We start from the raw sequence: 18,053 nt of genomic DNA, 5'->3' as shown, positions 1-18,053 counted from the left end.
ATTTTGAAGGTTTGAGGCTTTTGCTCCTAGTAAAGAAAAGTGGGGGGAGGAGAAGGAGGAACTTCTCATTTTTAACTAGTGCATTTTAATGGATGAGGGGAAAAGAAATTTAAACACCTCATTTTCATAAAGGGTCTCACCGATTTGGTGATGGTCACAGCAGGTGGCCCAGAGCTGGAGCTACCGAAGGTTGTCAGACTCCACAAAAAGTCCTGGCACAGAAATGTTGCTGTTTCCCTCCTGTGTGGATAAGCACCATTCCTGCCCTGCACTGCTGTCTCAAGACTCCCCCTCTCCCCTTCCCTAAAGCTGTCTAGGGAGTGTCTGAATGGTCTTTGCTGAAATAGGCGGTAGAGATGCTTCAGTCCTACAGCTCAGGTCCTGTCCTCTCCCCGTCCAAAGGTAGGTAGAGGAATTCAGTGAACTCCCTGGCAGATACAGACACTTCCCAATGGGATCTTTAACATGAAGGCAACCTTTGTTTGTTTTCTTCTTGCCAGTTAGCTTTAATCCCAAAATCACCAGGGTCCATTTCAAGTAAATCCAGAAAGGAAAGCAGGATGAAACCGAAGAAGAGGAATTGCCATGAGAAGGAGACTCAAAGCCTTACTACTGCATGGGAGGGCTTCAAAGTAGTAAGGTGAAAGGTGTGACACTTCTGCTGTGTAATTTCCTCATACCTCAGGGACTGAAGAGCTTCCTCTCTCCCTCCCCCCCAGCCACTCACTCACTCACAAGCCCAGAAACCCCAGTGAACAAGCCCAAAAGGCATTACAGAACAGACGGGTCTGTGGAATCCACTCGGGTAATGAATACTTCACCACTACCTTGCAACTGTTGTGAGCATTACTGTGTGCAAAGCACTTAGTACAACATATCAAAGTAATTCCTGAATGAAACCATTCAGATTCTTGAAAAGCAACCTGCAACCCAACATTTTCTGCTTTCAAACCCAAGGGGTTGCACTTCTATTACTGTCAAACTTCTACAGTGCAATGTAAAGTATACTTACCATAATTTTGCATCTGAAGGAAGAAAACAAGAAAACATACTTTATTGGAAAAACACTTCTACTGGAGATGGCAAAACTAAAAATATACACTGTGCATCAAACACTGGCATATCTTCTTGGGTGACTTTTGTATAATAGCTTTTGTACCTTTAGTACAAAATTTAAGTGGGAAAATCTCTCTGGAATATTAAATATAAACCCAAAAACACTGAGGAAGTATTTGTTCGTTAAATGTCATGTAATAATTTAATGATAAAGCTCATGCTTTATTTTTGAGAGTTAGGCTGAGATGCAGTAAGGGAGCTGTGAGAGGTAAGAATGCAGCCTTTGTTTAGTAGTTCAGATGAGCCAAAGTACAAAAACTTAAGTAAGCGGTGTAAGCCAGTTTCCATTACACTGAAACTCCTGTATTAGAAGGAACCTTATTTTATGCACTAGACATGACTATTTCCATCCTGCTCTCACAGCTAACACAGTAGGGAAAAGGCAGGAAAGGCAGGGAGTTGGAAGGGTATGTTCTTGCCTATATGAGGAACAGACCTGGTTTAACGAGCAGGCAAATGAATTTTTTAACTGAATGAAGTTAACCAATGCTGACTGCATACACGCTCACCCTTGTGTGTATTTTACCAAACCTCTCTCAATTAGTCAAGCTTTACTTTCAGATCATCTGGGACTGCTGAAATAAGCACAGTTTCATGAATTCAAAACATGTTAAGATATTCAAGGAGAGTAACATCTCTGGATAGGGATTTTTGGAGGAAAAGTATTTTTTTTGCAAGAAAAGTATCTGAAAAGCAAAGCCATTTGGTTTAAGCTGGTGTGCTGAAAGAAATAATGGACAGAAAACATGTTTGTGAAGGATAGTTTAACAGCATCCAAAAGAACTACTCCAGAGATAAAAAAAAATAACACCTTTGTATTCCCATATCCAATCCATTTGAACACTGTACCATTCCTTTCAGCAAATTACAGCTTCCATTACAGAGCTGTAAGTGATCAGCTCTCCAGCAAACGGTATAATTTACTTTTTTGGTTTTTGTATTTAACAAAGACTAGGGACAGAATAGAAAAAAATCTGAACAAAGAAGGGAACCAGCAAGACAATGCATGAAATTGCAGGCAAGTGAAACAACTCCAAACAAAGAACCCCTGAACTAAGTATTACTCTCTTCCAGAAGAAGAAACCACATAAACAACTAAAACAAATTTATACTTTTAAATGTTGACTTTTATTCAGAAACTTATTGCATACACATTTCCAGAGTCACTTAAGCAGCATATTGAGTGAACTGCAAAAATTTACTGTAGCCTTTTTATCCTTGTAGGTTTGCTACTGAGGTCTATCACTTTTTATTTTTTACTTCTCTCAGTACGCTTCCGAATTATTAAGGAGAGTTTTCTAACAAACAATGACTGTAAACATAATAAAACCTGCATGCCATTTTCCCTTTGAAGTTATTAACTTGGCTATTTTTCTGCAATGAAGTAATGACTTATTTTTTACAACCTGACAATCATGTACACATGGATAGTACCTATGACTTGCTCAGGCAATAATTCTTTAGATGTATAAAGCATTCATTTATGATGCCTTCAATTCAAATGAACAAAACCACAGAAAACGTGGGAACAATTCACTGCATAGTCCTCATTAGCAAGCAAGAGGCTAGGAAATTAGTAAGTGATAGACAGCACTGGAAATTTAGGAACTAACAGATAGGTTTGGTGACAATTAAAAAAAGTCACCAATAATTTTGTCTGCTATTAGTAATGCCTAATGTTTTTTCAGCACTAAACAATTAATAAAATCTCCCCAAAATAAACAAAAAGATTAATTTCTGAATATAAAATGCCTGAACACATGAAGTAATATTTTTACAGCTTCTGCAGAGAAAATACAGTTATCAGAATTTCCACCTTGCTATTGTCCCAGGAAATTTGATACAGATTTTTAAATCTTTTCTTAATGAGATGAAGAAGCTCAGAAGTATCTCAATTTGAAAATGCTAATCATATTGTGCAGGAAGGGAGATGGAGAGGTCATAACTGGGAGTCAGAAGAAAGAGTACATTGCGTTTTACATGGTTTTTCTTCATGGCAGAAGATACCTTTTTGTGGGAAGGGCAATGCAAACGACAGTCAAATAAACTTAATCCATGCATGACTCTGCTGCACAAATCAAGGATTTAATAGCCGTGGAAGAAACCCACCCAGCCCTGCTTCACCCCTGCCAGGATTGCACCACCACAACGAGTGAGCAGGCAGACTCTCCTTTCCTCATCTTCAAATTTATTACCACACGAAGATCTGCAATTTACTACTACTCAGTGCTTTCAACTTAAGGATTAATTAGTAAAAGATATTGGAAAATGCAATAAAAAAGTCTATCATTAACCAGACAAAGTGCTGGAAGTTTGGTGGATCACCACCAAAGGTCAGCATTTATGACCAGTCACTGTATAACAGTACCAATTATTACTTTTCTTTATTGCCCAGCAGGGAGAACTGTTCCCCAGTACCAGACAGTGCTGCCTTCCCAGCAGTACAGAGCAGGCTACCCAGCCTCACTCACTGCACAGGACACACACAGCTGACAGGACAGCAGTCCCAGTGGTTTCCAAATAAAGGATGGGAGAAGGAAAAGAGAGACGGACGGAACAGGAAGTAATTTCCATCTTGAAAGAAAGATTATCTTGTCTCATAATTAAATGTTATGTTGCCATTTGATTAATTCTATTTTTCAGGAAATAAATTGATTCTTCATCCACTGTATTATCTAGACAGGAAATGTTATCAGGCACAGACAACGCTATTAGTCTGATATTACTCAAAACATATGCCAATCTGTGCCATATAGCTAAACCTGTGAGAAATAATTGTCAAATTTCTACTCTTTAACCTTAAAAGAAAAAAAATCTCATTCAAGAAGCCAGTTCTTGTTTATAAACTGCTTTTATACCACTAAGTGTTAAAAGCATATATATTAAACACCTGTTATTCTATCAGTGATTTTAAATCAGGAACATTTTTAATCTGGAAATCCAACAGCATCTGTCCAAGTGCTTTACCCTGCAAGAAAAAGAACCAAACCAATATTTTATTTTACTATCTAAACATATCATCTTTTTAAAGTAAGTTTTTTTTAAATGGCTTCATATGAGTGGTTTTCCTATAATCAGGGTGAGAATTCATTCCAAGCTCCTTGAGTTTTCAAGCATCCAAATCTGAATAGACTGAACAGTTTCTTCCATTTATTTGGTACCTAGTGCTAAAATCAATTAATTTGGGGTTCAATTCTATCTATTCATACATAGCATCACCTCACTCTGTGAGCAGTCTTCTTGACTACACTGAGATTATATACAAATGAGCATTTCTGAGCCTATGAGCACAGCTGTGTAAGCCATAGCATGGCTCAGGATCTCCTCTTCAGGTTTAGATATTTTAAGTATTTAATACTCATTGTACATTTGCAAAAAAATTTCTTACTTCCACATTCACATGAAATCATCAACACAAAAGAACTCATATCCATCTGCTTTTCATGTTTATATACAGTATTTATCAGTTTTTTAACTATAGAAGGCATAGGCTAAATGAGGAGTTGTCCTACAGCATGGTTCCTGTATATACTTGGAAACTATCAGAACTGTCTAGTAAATCTGCATTTTTCAAAATGAGGAAAAAGTTTCTGATATTAATTCTGAAATTAGTTTCTGATAAATTAATTTTGCTGGTGCATCAAAAATCTGGTAGTCTTCAAATCAGTAATGCTCTTTATGATGTGCTATCTTATTAGTGCACATCTTTTTCACCAAATATTCCAAATCCACTTTCGACTTTCCTATGTTGTTTTCAAACCTTACAAAATTAAATAGACAGTATCTATTAACAGGAAATTAAAAGGAAGTGGAGTCAAACCCCAAATCTCACAGTTCCAGCCCAAAAGCTGGTTATAAAGAGACCCATAAAAGATGACTACATTAAAATGATTGCTTTGATACATGCCTGAGGGTCACTTCTTAGGGATGCTATACCACCACCACCAAGGGAATTCTTCAGAACAAAATTTAATCCGTGGATTCCTGGTAACTCATATCTGTAAAATAAAAACTGCACATTATTTTCCAGCAGATTTTGGAAGAAACACATGTAGAGAACATCAGACAAAAATCAGCATGCAAAATTTTTATGCTTCTGATCACAGCCCACTGCTGAGTCAAGTCCAAAAAGTAACAAGATTAACACAAGGCCTTACTTGCCTTCTTGTTCCTTCCTCTTACTCCAAATTACCAGCCCTTAATAGTTTTAAAGCTGGACCATAAGGTAATCATTCTCCTCTATTCAAAAATCACCAATTTCTAATAGGACTGTTTCTAGAGTTCTTTCTTTCTGTGAGTTAAAGTTGGTATCTGAAAGCCAGAGGTTGAAGATCCAATATGAACTTGGACAACACGAGGGGCAAAAGAAAATATTTGTATTAGCTCCTAGTTCTGATACTGAAAAGTACAATCACTTAATTCCTGGAACTCACTTTTGCTAACAAATGCTGCCAGCTAATTGGAAAGACACCCTCTTCATTACTGAGAAACCTCTGAGTCACTACATCAGCTCTTACGACAAACAGATAACTTCATGACAAATTCAATTCAGAGCTTTCCTGGAGCCATATACTTTGTTCAGATAAAACTTTATTTTAGTGTGACAGACCTATGTTTCTGTTCCATCGCCACTGTAAGCATTTTTCCATCCTTGCTTTTGACTGGTGCAGTTCCAATTTGGAAACTTCTGTAGCAGTTTGGCAAATGGCTCTGTGGTTTCCTATTGTTTCAAATTCCATAAATAGGTCTACAGTATATTTCCATTTGCCTCTCCTTGCAGTGTTTTGCCATCTTCTTTCTATTGTTGGTTTTCTTTGGTTTTGCTTTCCTTCAATATTTTCTTCATCTAAGTACCTGATAGCTTTACTTTAATTCCATAGGAAAGAATTTAAATCAGAACATCATCAAGCCATGAGGAATCAACAAAGATGATATCCAATTTAAATCCTGCTTCCTCCAAGATCACTTATTTTGCTTTAGTCACCTACCTGATCTTCATTTGTTTGGGACAGATTTTTTATATCTTTCCCCTAAAGAAGTGCAATTTCTTGCAGTGCTCTTACACAGCTGATTTTATCACTTTGAGGTTTATCTCTTTCAGCTCCTTTTGAGCACTGTGAAAACCATGGCTGCTGCTGGTGCTCACAGCCCTGTCTGCCCTTTTATCTTGGGCATATGACCTAAACCTCTTGTAGAAAGAGATGATTCTGCTGAGCAGCCTGGCAATCACTTCAGATCTTGTTCTAGAAAGCAAGAAGTCATCGGAGTGTCCATGTCTGTCTCCCAGGCAAAAAGTGTCAATGAGTTCCTTCAACTTTTTCATTACCCCACTCTTCTCTAGTGTTAGTATTATTAGTTATAATTAAGAAAAAAATTGGTGTTGGTGTTCTGTTACCCTTTCTCAAAAACTAGTTGACAGGCACCATTATCATGCTTAAAGACAAATCCACTGGGAAGGCAGGAAAGTAGATTAATCTATCAGTGCTCAATTAGACAAGAATATGAAGAATAAAGCAATTCTACAATAAGTTATCTACCTAATTTACTAAATTTAATACCATAATCAACTAGATGGCACAACCCCACCAAATTTTCTGAAAACCTAAATAAAAATTTCCAATCACCACATTCCACGAAAGCCAGAGAGCTACCAAAGCAAAGCACTACACTATGAATTTTACTCAGAAAAGCTGGCAAAGATTTCCAGGCAGCAAAGAATTTCACAACTGGAAGAGGTCTTCTCAAGAACTAGACTGATGGAATTTTGATTCCTAATATCTCATCTCTCAAAAGAAGTGTCAGGAAAATCAATCGGGAAAAACAAATCAGAAGACAAACTGAAGAGCATATAAATGCAGAAACATATAAGTAGAAGAATTTCATTTCACTTTCTGCAGTAATTTTGGCAGAGGAACTATGCAATACAAGCAACAAACCTTAATTTGGAACACTATTATATGGCATATTCATTCTATTTACTTTAAGAAAATATTTACAGTGGAGTAATGTAGCTAAAATGAGAATTACAAAATAATATATGGTGACCAACATCTTCACTATTTTAAGGCTTGTCTGTAGCATCTGAGCATCCAAAATATTTCCAGAAAGAATATAAACTTGCACAATAAAAGGAAGAAAAACCACTATAAGAATTATAATAGTCTTAAGCAGCAACAATACAGTGAACAAAATGCTGGCAGGCATTTACTCAACGTAATTAAACAACTTAAGCTTAATTAACTGAGATCTAAAGGAAAAAAATATCTAATTGTACAACTTAATTAAATGTTTTAAGAGCTGCATTTAAAAACACAGAAAACAAATAAACCTTTCTAAGAATACTGTATCTGTGACAAAAACCAATAACAAGGAGTATTCACTGTTCTAGCTGAATTCCCATGCTTATGCACAATGGAGTGCCTGCTTAACTACTTTCTTTAAAGTGCTGTCCATAGTATTCAGAGAAGTAAGGTCTTCGGGTCAATCTCCCATTAAAAAGCATGGAAATAATAATTATATAAAATTATTTAATGCATTTAAATCAAGGAAAAGACATGATTCTTTTCATCACCGGAAAGCAGGAGCCAAGTTCATAGGCTTAAACAAGTGTTTGCATATGAGAGATACTGTAGAGAAATACTTATTTTTCCTAACAAATGTATATAAGAAAAAGCCATCTAGAAGGATCAGCATCCACATTTCTTGTTCTTCAGCTCTTGGTGAAAACATCGCATAGGAAGAAATCAGCTGTCAATTTATAATATTTCTGATTATTGAAATGTTTTCAAAACATTGCATATACCACATTTCAGAAGATGAAAATAGAAAAATCTTACAGAATAGTTTTACTGTCCTTCTTAAATGACTGACCTAGTACCACTGCATAGAAAGTTTCTTGTTCTGCATCTCAAGATACAAAGTATCTGTTAAGAATGTACTCCAGCACTCTACTGTGGGAAGCAATCACCTGAGGATGGAAAGACCATCTTTTTCTATTATTTTACCTGCAGATCTGGAAATTTATGAGTTTTCAGTGTCCTCTACCAAAATAATCCCATCTTTTCTCTTTTTAGTACACCTATTTAATGCCTCTAGTGAGAAAGCATAAAAGGCAGCTGGTTAACAGACTGTTCTGTAGTGAGCAAGAGCCATGGTTGGTATGTTTATAGTAGCAAAACTAATACATAGTTTTTAACTACTCACTATTTAAATAAAGGAAATGAAGGAAAATCAGATAGTAAGACAACTCTTTTTTTAATGACAGTTAAAACTAAAAAATAAACAAGTAATTAAAAAACAAACTACACAATCTGAAGCACATGAGCGTAATCCTTATAATCCTAAATATTTCCACAAAAGGTTTTATTCTTTTTCCCCAGTAGCTTTCCAATTTACTCACAGAGCTCCATTATCACATCATTAAAGGAAGCCAAAACCACAAACAGATAATCTAATTAATTTGGCTACATCCAAAGAGAGCGAATTTCTGCTTCTATTTATGAACATAAACAGCATTAAGGAATGACAATGAATCCATTTCTAGAACTATCATTAGGAGGAATGACACTGTTTATTTCTTCTTGTCTCTGCTCTGTTTCCGAGGAAATTCAATTACAATTCTTAGTATCACAATTTATTAGATACATAGATTTGTTAGCACTTATGAAACAGTGGGTGAGATCTGCACTGAGCTGCTTATGAAGCCAAAACCAGCACTTACAATTCAAAGATCAGGGGTTAAAATAACTCCAAGCTCTCTCTAAGCTTTGAGCTGTACCTTTCTGACTCAAGCTTTCTGAACAAACAAAAAGACAGCCAACAGTTTATCCACTACCCATGGAAATACATAAAGGATTTTGCTAAAAATCTCCTTATATGCAGCATAAATGACTTTGTATCAAAACATGTTTTAGAAGACTGAATGTTTTGTGGCAGTATTCAGCTTTTACTTGTTTTCAAAGAGATAAAAAGGTTTAGAATCTCTTGACTATTTTACTGGACATCCTTAGGAGAGCGAGCTTCATTACCTCATGCTACAGCAAGAGCAGTGTATGTTTCATTCAGTCCCCAGGAAGGGCCCTGAGCATCAACCATAACACAAAAATAAGAATGTTATCTGCTGGCAGAGAATATTCTTTAGTAGGCGAGTATCACATATGTGTCCTGTTTAGGATGTATTCTCTTTCAGATTTTAAGAGAAATCAGCTATGTTTTTTCTTTAAATTCTGGCTTGGTATAGATGGCACAAAAGTGGGTGAGAGTGAAGTACTAGAAGGAATACTTTACCTAAAGTGAGTGAACTTCATAAATATTAAAATGCTTTGCAGAAACAGGGACAGTATGAGGCCCATTTCTGATGGATCATCAGGTAAGTTTGGGCTCCAGACTACAGTGGCTGTGTGAATGTCTTTCAGGTAGTGTTTTACAGATTTCTAACTCTCAGTTCAGCACTGGCTCAGAGGCTTGGGAAGCTTCAGTTACTAAGGCTCCTGCAGTTCCCAAATGGTGCAAAACCAGTGGAAAGATAAATTTCTCAAAGGGCATTGGAAGCTATTTCTAGTTGGTAAAGACATTCTGTACTGGCACAAAACAAAGGAACAGCCCCAACAGTACTATGCTAATTCTGAGAATTTAAATGCCTTCACTAAACAGATTCACGGCCTTTGTCCAGCTTCGAGAGAGGCCCAACTTCATGCTCTTTCTCAGTGACTGACTATGCTCATGTTGTTATTGAAAAAGTCAAAGGAAGATACATTAAAAAACCCAAAGAAAATACATATAAACTCACAAGATTAACATATTTTAAGATAACTTCTGATACCATTATGTATCTACCATACAACTGTGGGCAGCACAGCAAGCTACTCACCTTGTTACTAGTTCTTCTTCTGGTTTCTCATGCTCTAAAAGGTGTTGAAAGTAATTCTCCAGGGCTTGAGCAGTTAAAGTTTTCTTTAGGTATGGATAGTAGAGGGGATGCCGTGCTATCACACCTGTTAGGCATTAACTGGCATTAGATGAAATAGGAACTGTTAAAACCAATTTGTATTTATCCTTTCAAAACCAATTTGAGGTCCTCCGCTTAACCGAAACTGTACATATGGATCCCCTTTAATGAGCTCCTGAATAAAAAACACAACAGTATGACAGCTCTCCCTCTGTCAGTAGAGATGTAGGGTGGAGCATGACACCAAAGAATGCTATGTTACCACTAAGTGATCACTGGATTTTTTTTCTGCTGCAAGCAGTCCCTGCCACTGAAAAGAACACCTAAAGAACAACAACATCACAACAAACAACCCACAGGCAATTCTCTTCCCTTAAATGGTTTGCAACACTTAGATGTTTAAGTAATCACAATTAATCACAACAAGGAATGATCAGTGACCAAAGGTTTGGTCCTTGCCCCACCTCTTGCCCGGGATTCTGATGTAAGTATGACAAATTGCAATTACATTTTTACTGCTATAAACATGCTTTATAAGCTTCCGCTAATTTTATGCTGAAGCTGAGGTTCTGGAGCAGGATCAGGAAAACAGCTTTGTATCACTGGGACCTTTTTATCTGGACTTAAATTAGAGGTTAAGTTTGTTGTTGTTAGTGTTGTTCCTTAGAAAACCTGCAGTGTCCTTGTATCTGAAGCAGTCTATTACATATACATCATTCATGACTTGGCAATGCTACACTGCAACAGTGGTCAATCATGAAGAAAAAGAAAAAATAGGAAAAAGAAAAAAAAAAATCAACATTGCTTCATTCTTCAACCCAAAAAAACTAGTTTCACAAACAAGGACAAGAAAACTATATTCCTGAATACAAATGAACAAAATTCATCAGTTTTAGCATGACAGCTAATAGCAAATCAAATCCCAAACGCACCTTTAATTCATACTGAGCTTTGAACACCACACGCTCTCATCTTCCAACAAGTAAGAGAGCCAATTGTTGCATGCAGAAGTAAGGAATAGAAGGAATTATTAAACAATGCAAGAAGCAGCACAATCAATGCAAAGAGACTGCACACTGAAATATACCATTTGCATTAGCAATATAATAAAAACATTCTTGTACGTATGAGAACACCTTAGTATTTCCTACTAATGTCAATGTTTTAGCCATAGACATGTTACAAAATTAATATATGAAAATATTATACATGATCAGACAACTAAGAAATTATATTATGTAACATACATACATGAAGGACTAGCAAGTGATGTCTAAAAGAAACCTTAAAAAGGCATTTCTTAACTTCTGGGAGCTCAACTTTCCAACCCAAAACAAAAACCTTTTCTTTTTAGTACAACATGCTAGTATTTTTTCTTAGTACCTCAGATTACAACAGCGGCTAATCAGAAGACTACAGACATTTCATTAGTAAATCCATATTCAATACATATTCTCATTTGTTTCAGCACAATTATAAAAAAGGTCAGGTGATGTTTAAACGAATTAAGACTAGCCTTTGATATGTAACTCTTAATGTGAAAATGTTTCATCACTTCAGAAAGCAAAAGAAAGAAAAATACCTATGTTTGCAGAATTGCCTTTGTCTCCACTTCTAGTATAGGCAAGATCTTCTAAGCGGTAAGTGTGTGGACCACTTGGCAGATCTGTACAACAAAAAAATTAACTCCTTTTAATGGTGCTACAAATAATTGCACATTTTGAAGGAGTAACTGTCAGCTTAGGTGCATGTTTTTTGCATTGTTTGCACTGAAAACATTTCTAGTCCTTCTCACAGGAGCATCTAGAGAAAAAGACTGGGGGGCCAACATTAGGAAGCTGATCCCTCCTGCTCCATCTCCCAAATCCCTTTTACTTTTTTTACAGCCAAATGCATCCCCTTCTCCATGACCCATCAATATGACTTCCATCTTGGCCTTAGCAATGCAGGACCTATGAAAGAGGGATAAGCAGCTGCTTGTCTTTTCTTGGCTAGCCAGTAGCTTTTGTCCCCTTAAGACACAGATCCCTGCCTCCAGTGCAGGTGGGAAATACCTGCAGCTGCTCCTGTCCTGATTGAACAGACGTTACAGAATTATCTGCTAATACCTGTAGAAAAGAGTAACAAATTCCTTTTCAAGACAACACATCTCTCATTTGCATTTACAATATACAGCTTCTTATCCAGCTGTATAGAAGAAACCTAAGATTTCTTTTTCAAGTTACTACTTTTGTAAATATCTTAGTATTATATAAGAAAATGTATGCTTTCCAGGAAGCCAGTCTCAATTTTCTAACTTGTCAATGTCTGAGTATTGGATGTTCAAGGAACATGGAGGTTGTTGCACTTCACTGAATGAAGTTGATACAAAATAAATTATCCATCTATGTATCAAAAAGTGAACCCAGTCCCATCCAAATCCAGAATTTAATATTGTGGGATTCTCACAGTACATATCTGAGGTTTGACGGTTAAGTTACACAGCACAGACCTCCTGCAATTGTTATTATGAGTAGTAAGTAGGCTGTCACCATCTACCTCCTGTTCTCTAAAGTGAGAGATGAAGCACCCACTTTGCTAATGAGTTTGAGCTATTCATTGATCACAGCATAACACTGTAACTTGAAGCATGGGCTGTATCCAAGCTTTAGGCAGCAAGAATCGAGTAATTTTCAGTCAGTTCTGCTTCTGATCCAACCTTCCTATGGCCATATGAACTCTTCTGGACTCCTTGGCTTTTCAACCTCACCATCAAATAACAGACTGACCTCCACTCCTGACTCACAGTAAACATCTCATCCCTCAGTCCTTCTCTCCTCTGTCCCCTTCCTGTCTTTTTTTCTATCCTTCTGGACACAAGTAGCAGTTCTCCCCCCCTCTCTGCTCCTTGGACACCAGCAGGGGGAATATGCAGGGCAGGGAAGTGACAGCCTTCCTGCTTTGTGGCAGCTTTGGTGCAACTGCTGCTGATGGCAGCCAGAGGCAGCAAGTCACAAACGTCCTGAATTTAAAGGAATTGATACAAGGTCTTGTAAATCAATTATGCTGGACTAACCTCATGTTGCAAGGCACAATGCAATGTGAAAATACATCTGTCTGTCCCTTTTGTACTATATTGCTTCTGCTGAGAATACCAAACTATTTGGATTGATTTTTTTTTTCCTTTTTAAATTTTGTTTTAATTTTAGGGAGTAGGAGACCCAGTATTAAAGATCTTATGCTCCAAATGCTGGCCTGAGGGATTACTTAGTGCACCTACCATGCAGGCACGAGTAGATATGTAGATATGTAGTCTGTGAACTGCATCAGGTGATCAGGTAAACCCTGCCCTAGCCTAATCATCCTAACCTTCAACTCCTTCCTGCCCACAGGAAATTGCTGAGAAAGACTGAACCAGGTGAGCCAGGCTGACCTGGGTAAGAGAGAAACTATGTCCAAATCCTACTGGCTGCAATTTTCACTGACTCTGTCTGTGGCAGTGGCAGCTGGACAGATCCCCCAAGTCCATTTGGGTATGGGGTAGGAGATATATTGGATAACAAAAATGGCTCAGTAGGGCATGACACATAATTTGTACAGTGTATGTGTGTTTGGTTGAAGGAGATCAGTCAACACTCACAGGAGGAGTTCTGCTGGCACATGTGAGTGGCAATAACAAGGAAAACATAATGAAGAACTAGGGGCTCACCACAGCAACCTCTTCTACTGGCACACTTGGATCAGAAAATCTTCCCACAATCTGCCCAAACAACTTATCAGCTTTAATTAAGATCTAGAGTTTTATAATATATATTGTGTCACTGTGAAAGGTGAGCTGAAAGAGTGATTACAGTTCAGTCTGCACATCAGCTCCTCAGTGGTAGAAACTCACAGTAACATGAAATTTGAAGAAGTTAAAGCATACAGTGAGAAAGAGGAACACAGCAGGTTTGTTTTGAGCTTGAAGCTCACAATCTTTTCCACATTCACTTGCAAGCAAAAATGTACCATGAAATGTGGCAGAAAATATTTAAGGGTGTATTTATTTAATTGGGGAATATTATTTGTGATTAAACATCTCCATTGAGAGTGGATCTGAAAGCTCACCTAAAGCTCATTGCTCATTTTGGACAAGACTACCACATTTCATACACTAGAGAAATCACATTAATTTTAATAATTCCATTCAATATACCATTCAAGACAAAATGTGGTGCTTTATCAAAGGCTGAAATTTGACAATATCTAAATTGCATAAGCTACAGAAATCTTTTCTCCATCAGATGTTTTACACAGTCAGCCTCTGACAATCTCCCTTTAAAGAAAACCAGTTTAAGTCAGTGTTTCTGGTATTCTCATTTATTATTACCCTAATTGATTTATCTTTCATGACCTGTTTATCAGGAAATTGTTTTCATTTAATAAACATCTTAAACAAATCTACAAAAGAATTCCCTTCAAAGCTAGGGAAAATGGTAAATACAAATTCCACCCTCCCAGAAGCACATCTAGCACATATTTTAAATCCATTTTCACATATTTCTCTTATCTATTCAACGACAACTAACAGTCCCTCACCCTTGACATAACCATGAAACTAAGAAAAATACTTTCCTCTCTAAATGCTTACAGAAAATGCTTTAGCAGAGGCTATTCCTTTTACAGTCTAACCCATTTGTCTTTCTCATCCATGCTGTCCTACATTAAGCCACAGACGTAGGTAAGTATTTAGTCATATGCAGAAAACATTTATATTTACAACCAAGGGCAAAAGTTTAGAGATGCTTCTCAGGGGAAACAACCAGAGAAATTCTGCTGTCTCTCAAAAGTGGGATTTTGCCTGAAAAAAGGCCTGAGGAATTCAGTAGCTGACTGCTGGTGTCAGGCACCTCTGAGAGTTTTCTCAAGTTATAAAAAGGCAGTAGGGAGTCCAACAGCTTTTGGCTTCTCCCATATTTAGCACTGGAGTCACCTTGAAAAAAAACCCAAACCCAGGACTTTTGCTAACCCTTTCATTAAGCCAAACAATTACTTCCTATTCCTTAACTTGCCCAGTCTGATGGTGCAAATACCACTCTGCCCTCCTGAGAACTCCCAGGGAGCTGAGAGATGCTGGTAAGACATTAGATTTCCAACAGACATAAGAGCTGAAACCTACTTAAGACTTTAAATTGTTTCCACACAGCACAAATCATTCTATTGAAGAGATGTTTGAATAGATGGGGAAAATAAATACACACATGGCAATCAGGCATCCACTATCAGTGGCTTTCAAATGGCAATAAACGCAAAGTCATGGATGTATTTCAAAATTTCTCTGTGTGATACAAATATTCCTTACTAACTCATAGTAATTGTTACACTGTTCTACTGCTAGCTTTGAGAAAATACTGCTCACCTTTATCTGGAATCCAGAGTAAACCTTAACATATAAATGCCTTAATAGCATTAATTTTTTGAGTACACACAGACTTTAATACCTGAATTACTCTTTCACCATCAGTATTATTTTCAGAAATTTTTCCAACTTGTAATTTTTAGGCAGAGTCAGCTGACTGAGATTTTCAAATACCTAGCCACAGCTTTAAACTAATTCTCCCAGTTCTCTGGTAAGCAGAAATAAGATAATGAAGACTGTTTGGGCCAAAAGGGAATGATGGAGCATGCTATACTTTAAGAAATACTGTATATAGTTCAGCCATTAGCAATAACATTTTCAGGTGTCCAGCACTTTCAATAATTGCTTGTATGAGCAACTCTGATTTAACATTTCCTTTTCATTGCAGACATCCTGATCTGCTCCATTCAGCTCACTGGTTAGCCCTTCTCAAGGTTTTTTCCTTCTCAGAGAATTTGGTTAGACAAGTCTAGCAGCAGCACAGCAACTACACAATCACTATAATCACTATAATAATACTGGATTATTACCCCAGTATAGTTTCTTTTAAATTCACCAGTTCCAGGTTGATCTCATTCTTGTTGATTTTTTGAAGGCTGCCATATGGAACAGGAGGGAATTTTAATTATCTAAGTCCTGTGAGTCCATAAATCATTCTGTTTGTCTGTCCTCTATTCTGAACACTATTTTGATGTAAGACAAACCCAACTATTCCCAGGATTCACAAAAGCTAACATTACAGTATACTTTGAAATCACATTACAATTTCAAGCCAGCTTTACATGATCTTCGGTTATGTTAAAGGCTTAGAGGTTTTTCATAAAAATGTACTTCCATACTTCTTATAGTCTGAAATACTACATGACACTTCCAAGAAAACAGTTTGTGTTTGCAACAGCCATAAAAATGTATCACATAAGGAGGCAAAATGTATTTCAGAGACAAAATCCAACACAATTTACCAGGATGAAGATAGCAGATGATAAATTTACAAGTACAAAGATGAACATACCTTTCAATTCACTGCTAATCTTGGGTAGATCAAATGAAACCACCTCATCTGAAGTAAATGTGAGATCCTCCTCAAATATCTCAACATGCTGCCCATTTAAAAATAGGTTGATCTGTACAAAGAACACAGATTTTCAAACAGTCAAATCAGAAATCCATTACAATGTGAATAAATAAAACACATTCCTAATTAAGTACTGATCTAGTAGACTTCCAGTAATAGCTTCACATATAAGGCTCTGTTGCTCCCTTTTAAAAGGTCACAATACAATAATAATTCATTATAAACCTAAAAGAAATCTTTGTTTAGGGAAAGAAATGGTATAAAAAACCCCAAAGGAATTCTTTGTCCAGTTTGGTATTTTTTAAAGGAAGACAAATCTCCTTCCATCTCACTCTATATACTGCAACATTGCATGTCACAACTCTTGACAGCTGAATCCCAAAACTTGAACATTTCCACCTTTTCCATGATGCAACCCCCTTTTCTTCTTAATATTGCTGTCTGTATTATAGACAAACTCCTTGCTGCAGTCTGTGTTTATCTTCAAATATATTTTGTGAAAGCTGCTAAAAAAACACATCAATACAGGAATTTTGGGCTTGGTTGTTGCTCAGTAGCAACACTTAGTAGACCGAGTCAAGGACTTTTCAGTTTCCCATGCTCTGCCAGCAAGCAGGTGCACAGAGAGCTGGGCGGGAGCATGGCCAGGACAGCTGACCTGAACTGGCCAGAGGGATATTCCACACCAAAGGGCATCATGACCTTTACATAAATGGGGAGAGTGGGGAGTTGGCTGGGAGCTACTGATTACTGCTGGGGGACAGCCTGGGCATTGGTCAGTGGGTGGAGGGACACTCTACAGGTGTGTCCCTTTCTTGGGTTTTATTCCCCTCTTACTTTTTTGTCGTGTCCCTTTTTTAATAATACCAACAACTATTACTTTCTAATTATTAAACTGTTCCTATCCCAACTTGTGTAGCTTAATTTTTACCATTTTTCCAATTCTTCTCCCTATTACACTGGGGAGGGGGGAGGTGAGAGAGTGGCTGAGTGGCACTTAATTGCCAGCTGGAAATAAACCCTGACAGACTTTTTTCATGCCCAGCACAGGAGTTAATGGGTTGAGATAACAACAGATCTGACTAGAATATGTTAGAACAAATTTCTTACAAGCATTTGTTGTATTAGTTTAATAGCCACTGGCCACAATGACTTATTTGCTCACCAAGCTGATGTGTTTGTTCCTTAAGTTCAATTATACTTGCAGTATGTGTTCTCTATTACAATGTTTATCACCAATGGAAACTGGGCTGAGGTTATCAAGCTGTACTTTGTAACGCTGGCTAATGATATGATATAATTGCTGGTTGTGAAACTAATCTGGTATTTGCACTCAGCATTGCTGTCATCCCTGTACTTGGGAGTCATCTATCAGCAACTATTGATAATTACACCTTTTACCTTTTCTCTTTGGAAACTCAGACCATGGAGGGGACACACTTCCCTTCCTCTTCCCCTTATCCTCCAGCCTAATTACAACAGATCTTGAGAATTTTAAATATCCTGGGATGTTCAAAGTAGCATGTCTCATCATTATG

General features: G+C 37.2%; 1 protein-coding gene across 1 annotated transcript in view; it reads right to left on the bottom strand.

Annotated features, from left to right (window-relative positions):
• Positions 1 to 2,221: 2,221 nt before the first annotated feature.
• The window catches only part of LOC139592652 (uncharacterized), a 58,286-nt gene continuing 42,454 nt past the window's right edge, over positions 2,222 to 18,053 (bottom strand). The window contains exons 16-20 of the mRNA XM_071432720.1: positions 16,453 to 16,564; positions 11,646 to 11,729; positions 9,986 to 10,109; positions 5,024 to 5,114; positions 2,222 to 4,084 (exon numbers count right to left, since the gene is read on the bottom strand). Of these exons, the coding sequence (XP_071288821.1) occupies positions 4,010 to 4,084; positions 5,024 to 5,114; positions 9,986 to 10,109; positions 11,646 to 11,729; positions 16,453 to 16,564 (486 nt within the window). The 3' untranslated portion in view covers positions 2,222 to 4,009. The remainder of the gene's footprint in view (positions 4,085 to 5,023; positions 5,115 to 9,985; positions 10,110 to 11,645; positions 11,730 to 16,452; positions 16,565 to 18,053) is intronic.

This window comes from Agelaius tricolor, unplaced genomic scaffold, assembly GCF_023055355.1.
Source record: "Agelaius tricolor isolate 1412-34295 unplaced genomic scaffold, bAgeTri1.0.p SCAF_8, whole genome shotgun sequence".
NCBI lineage: Eukaryota > Metazoa > Chordata > Aves > Passeriformes > Icteridae > Agelaius > Agelaius tricolor.
This window is presented reverse-complemented; position numbering and strand designations above follow the sequence as displayed.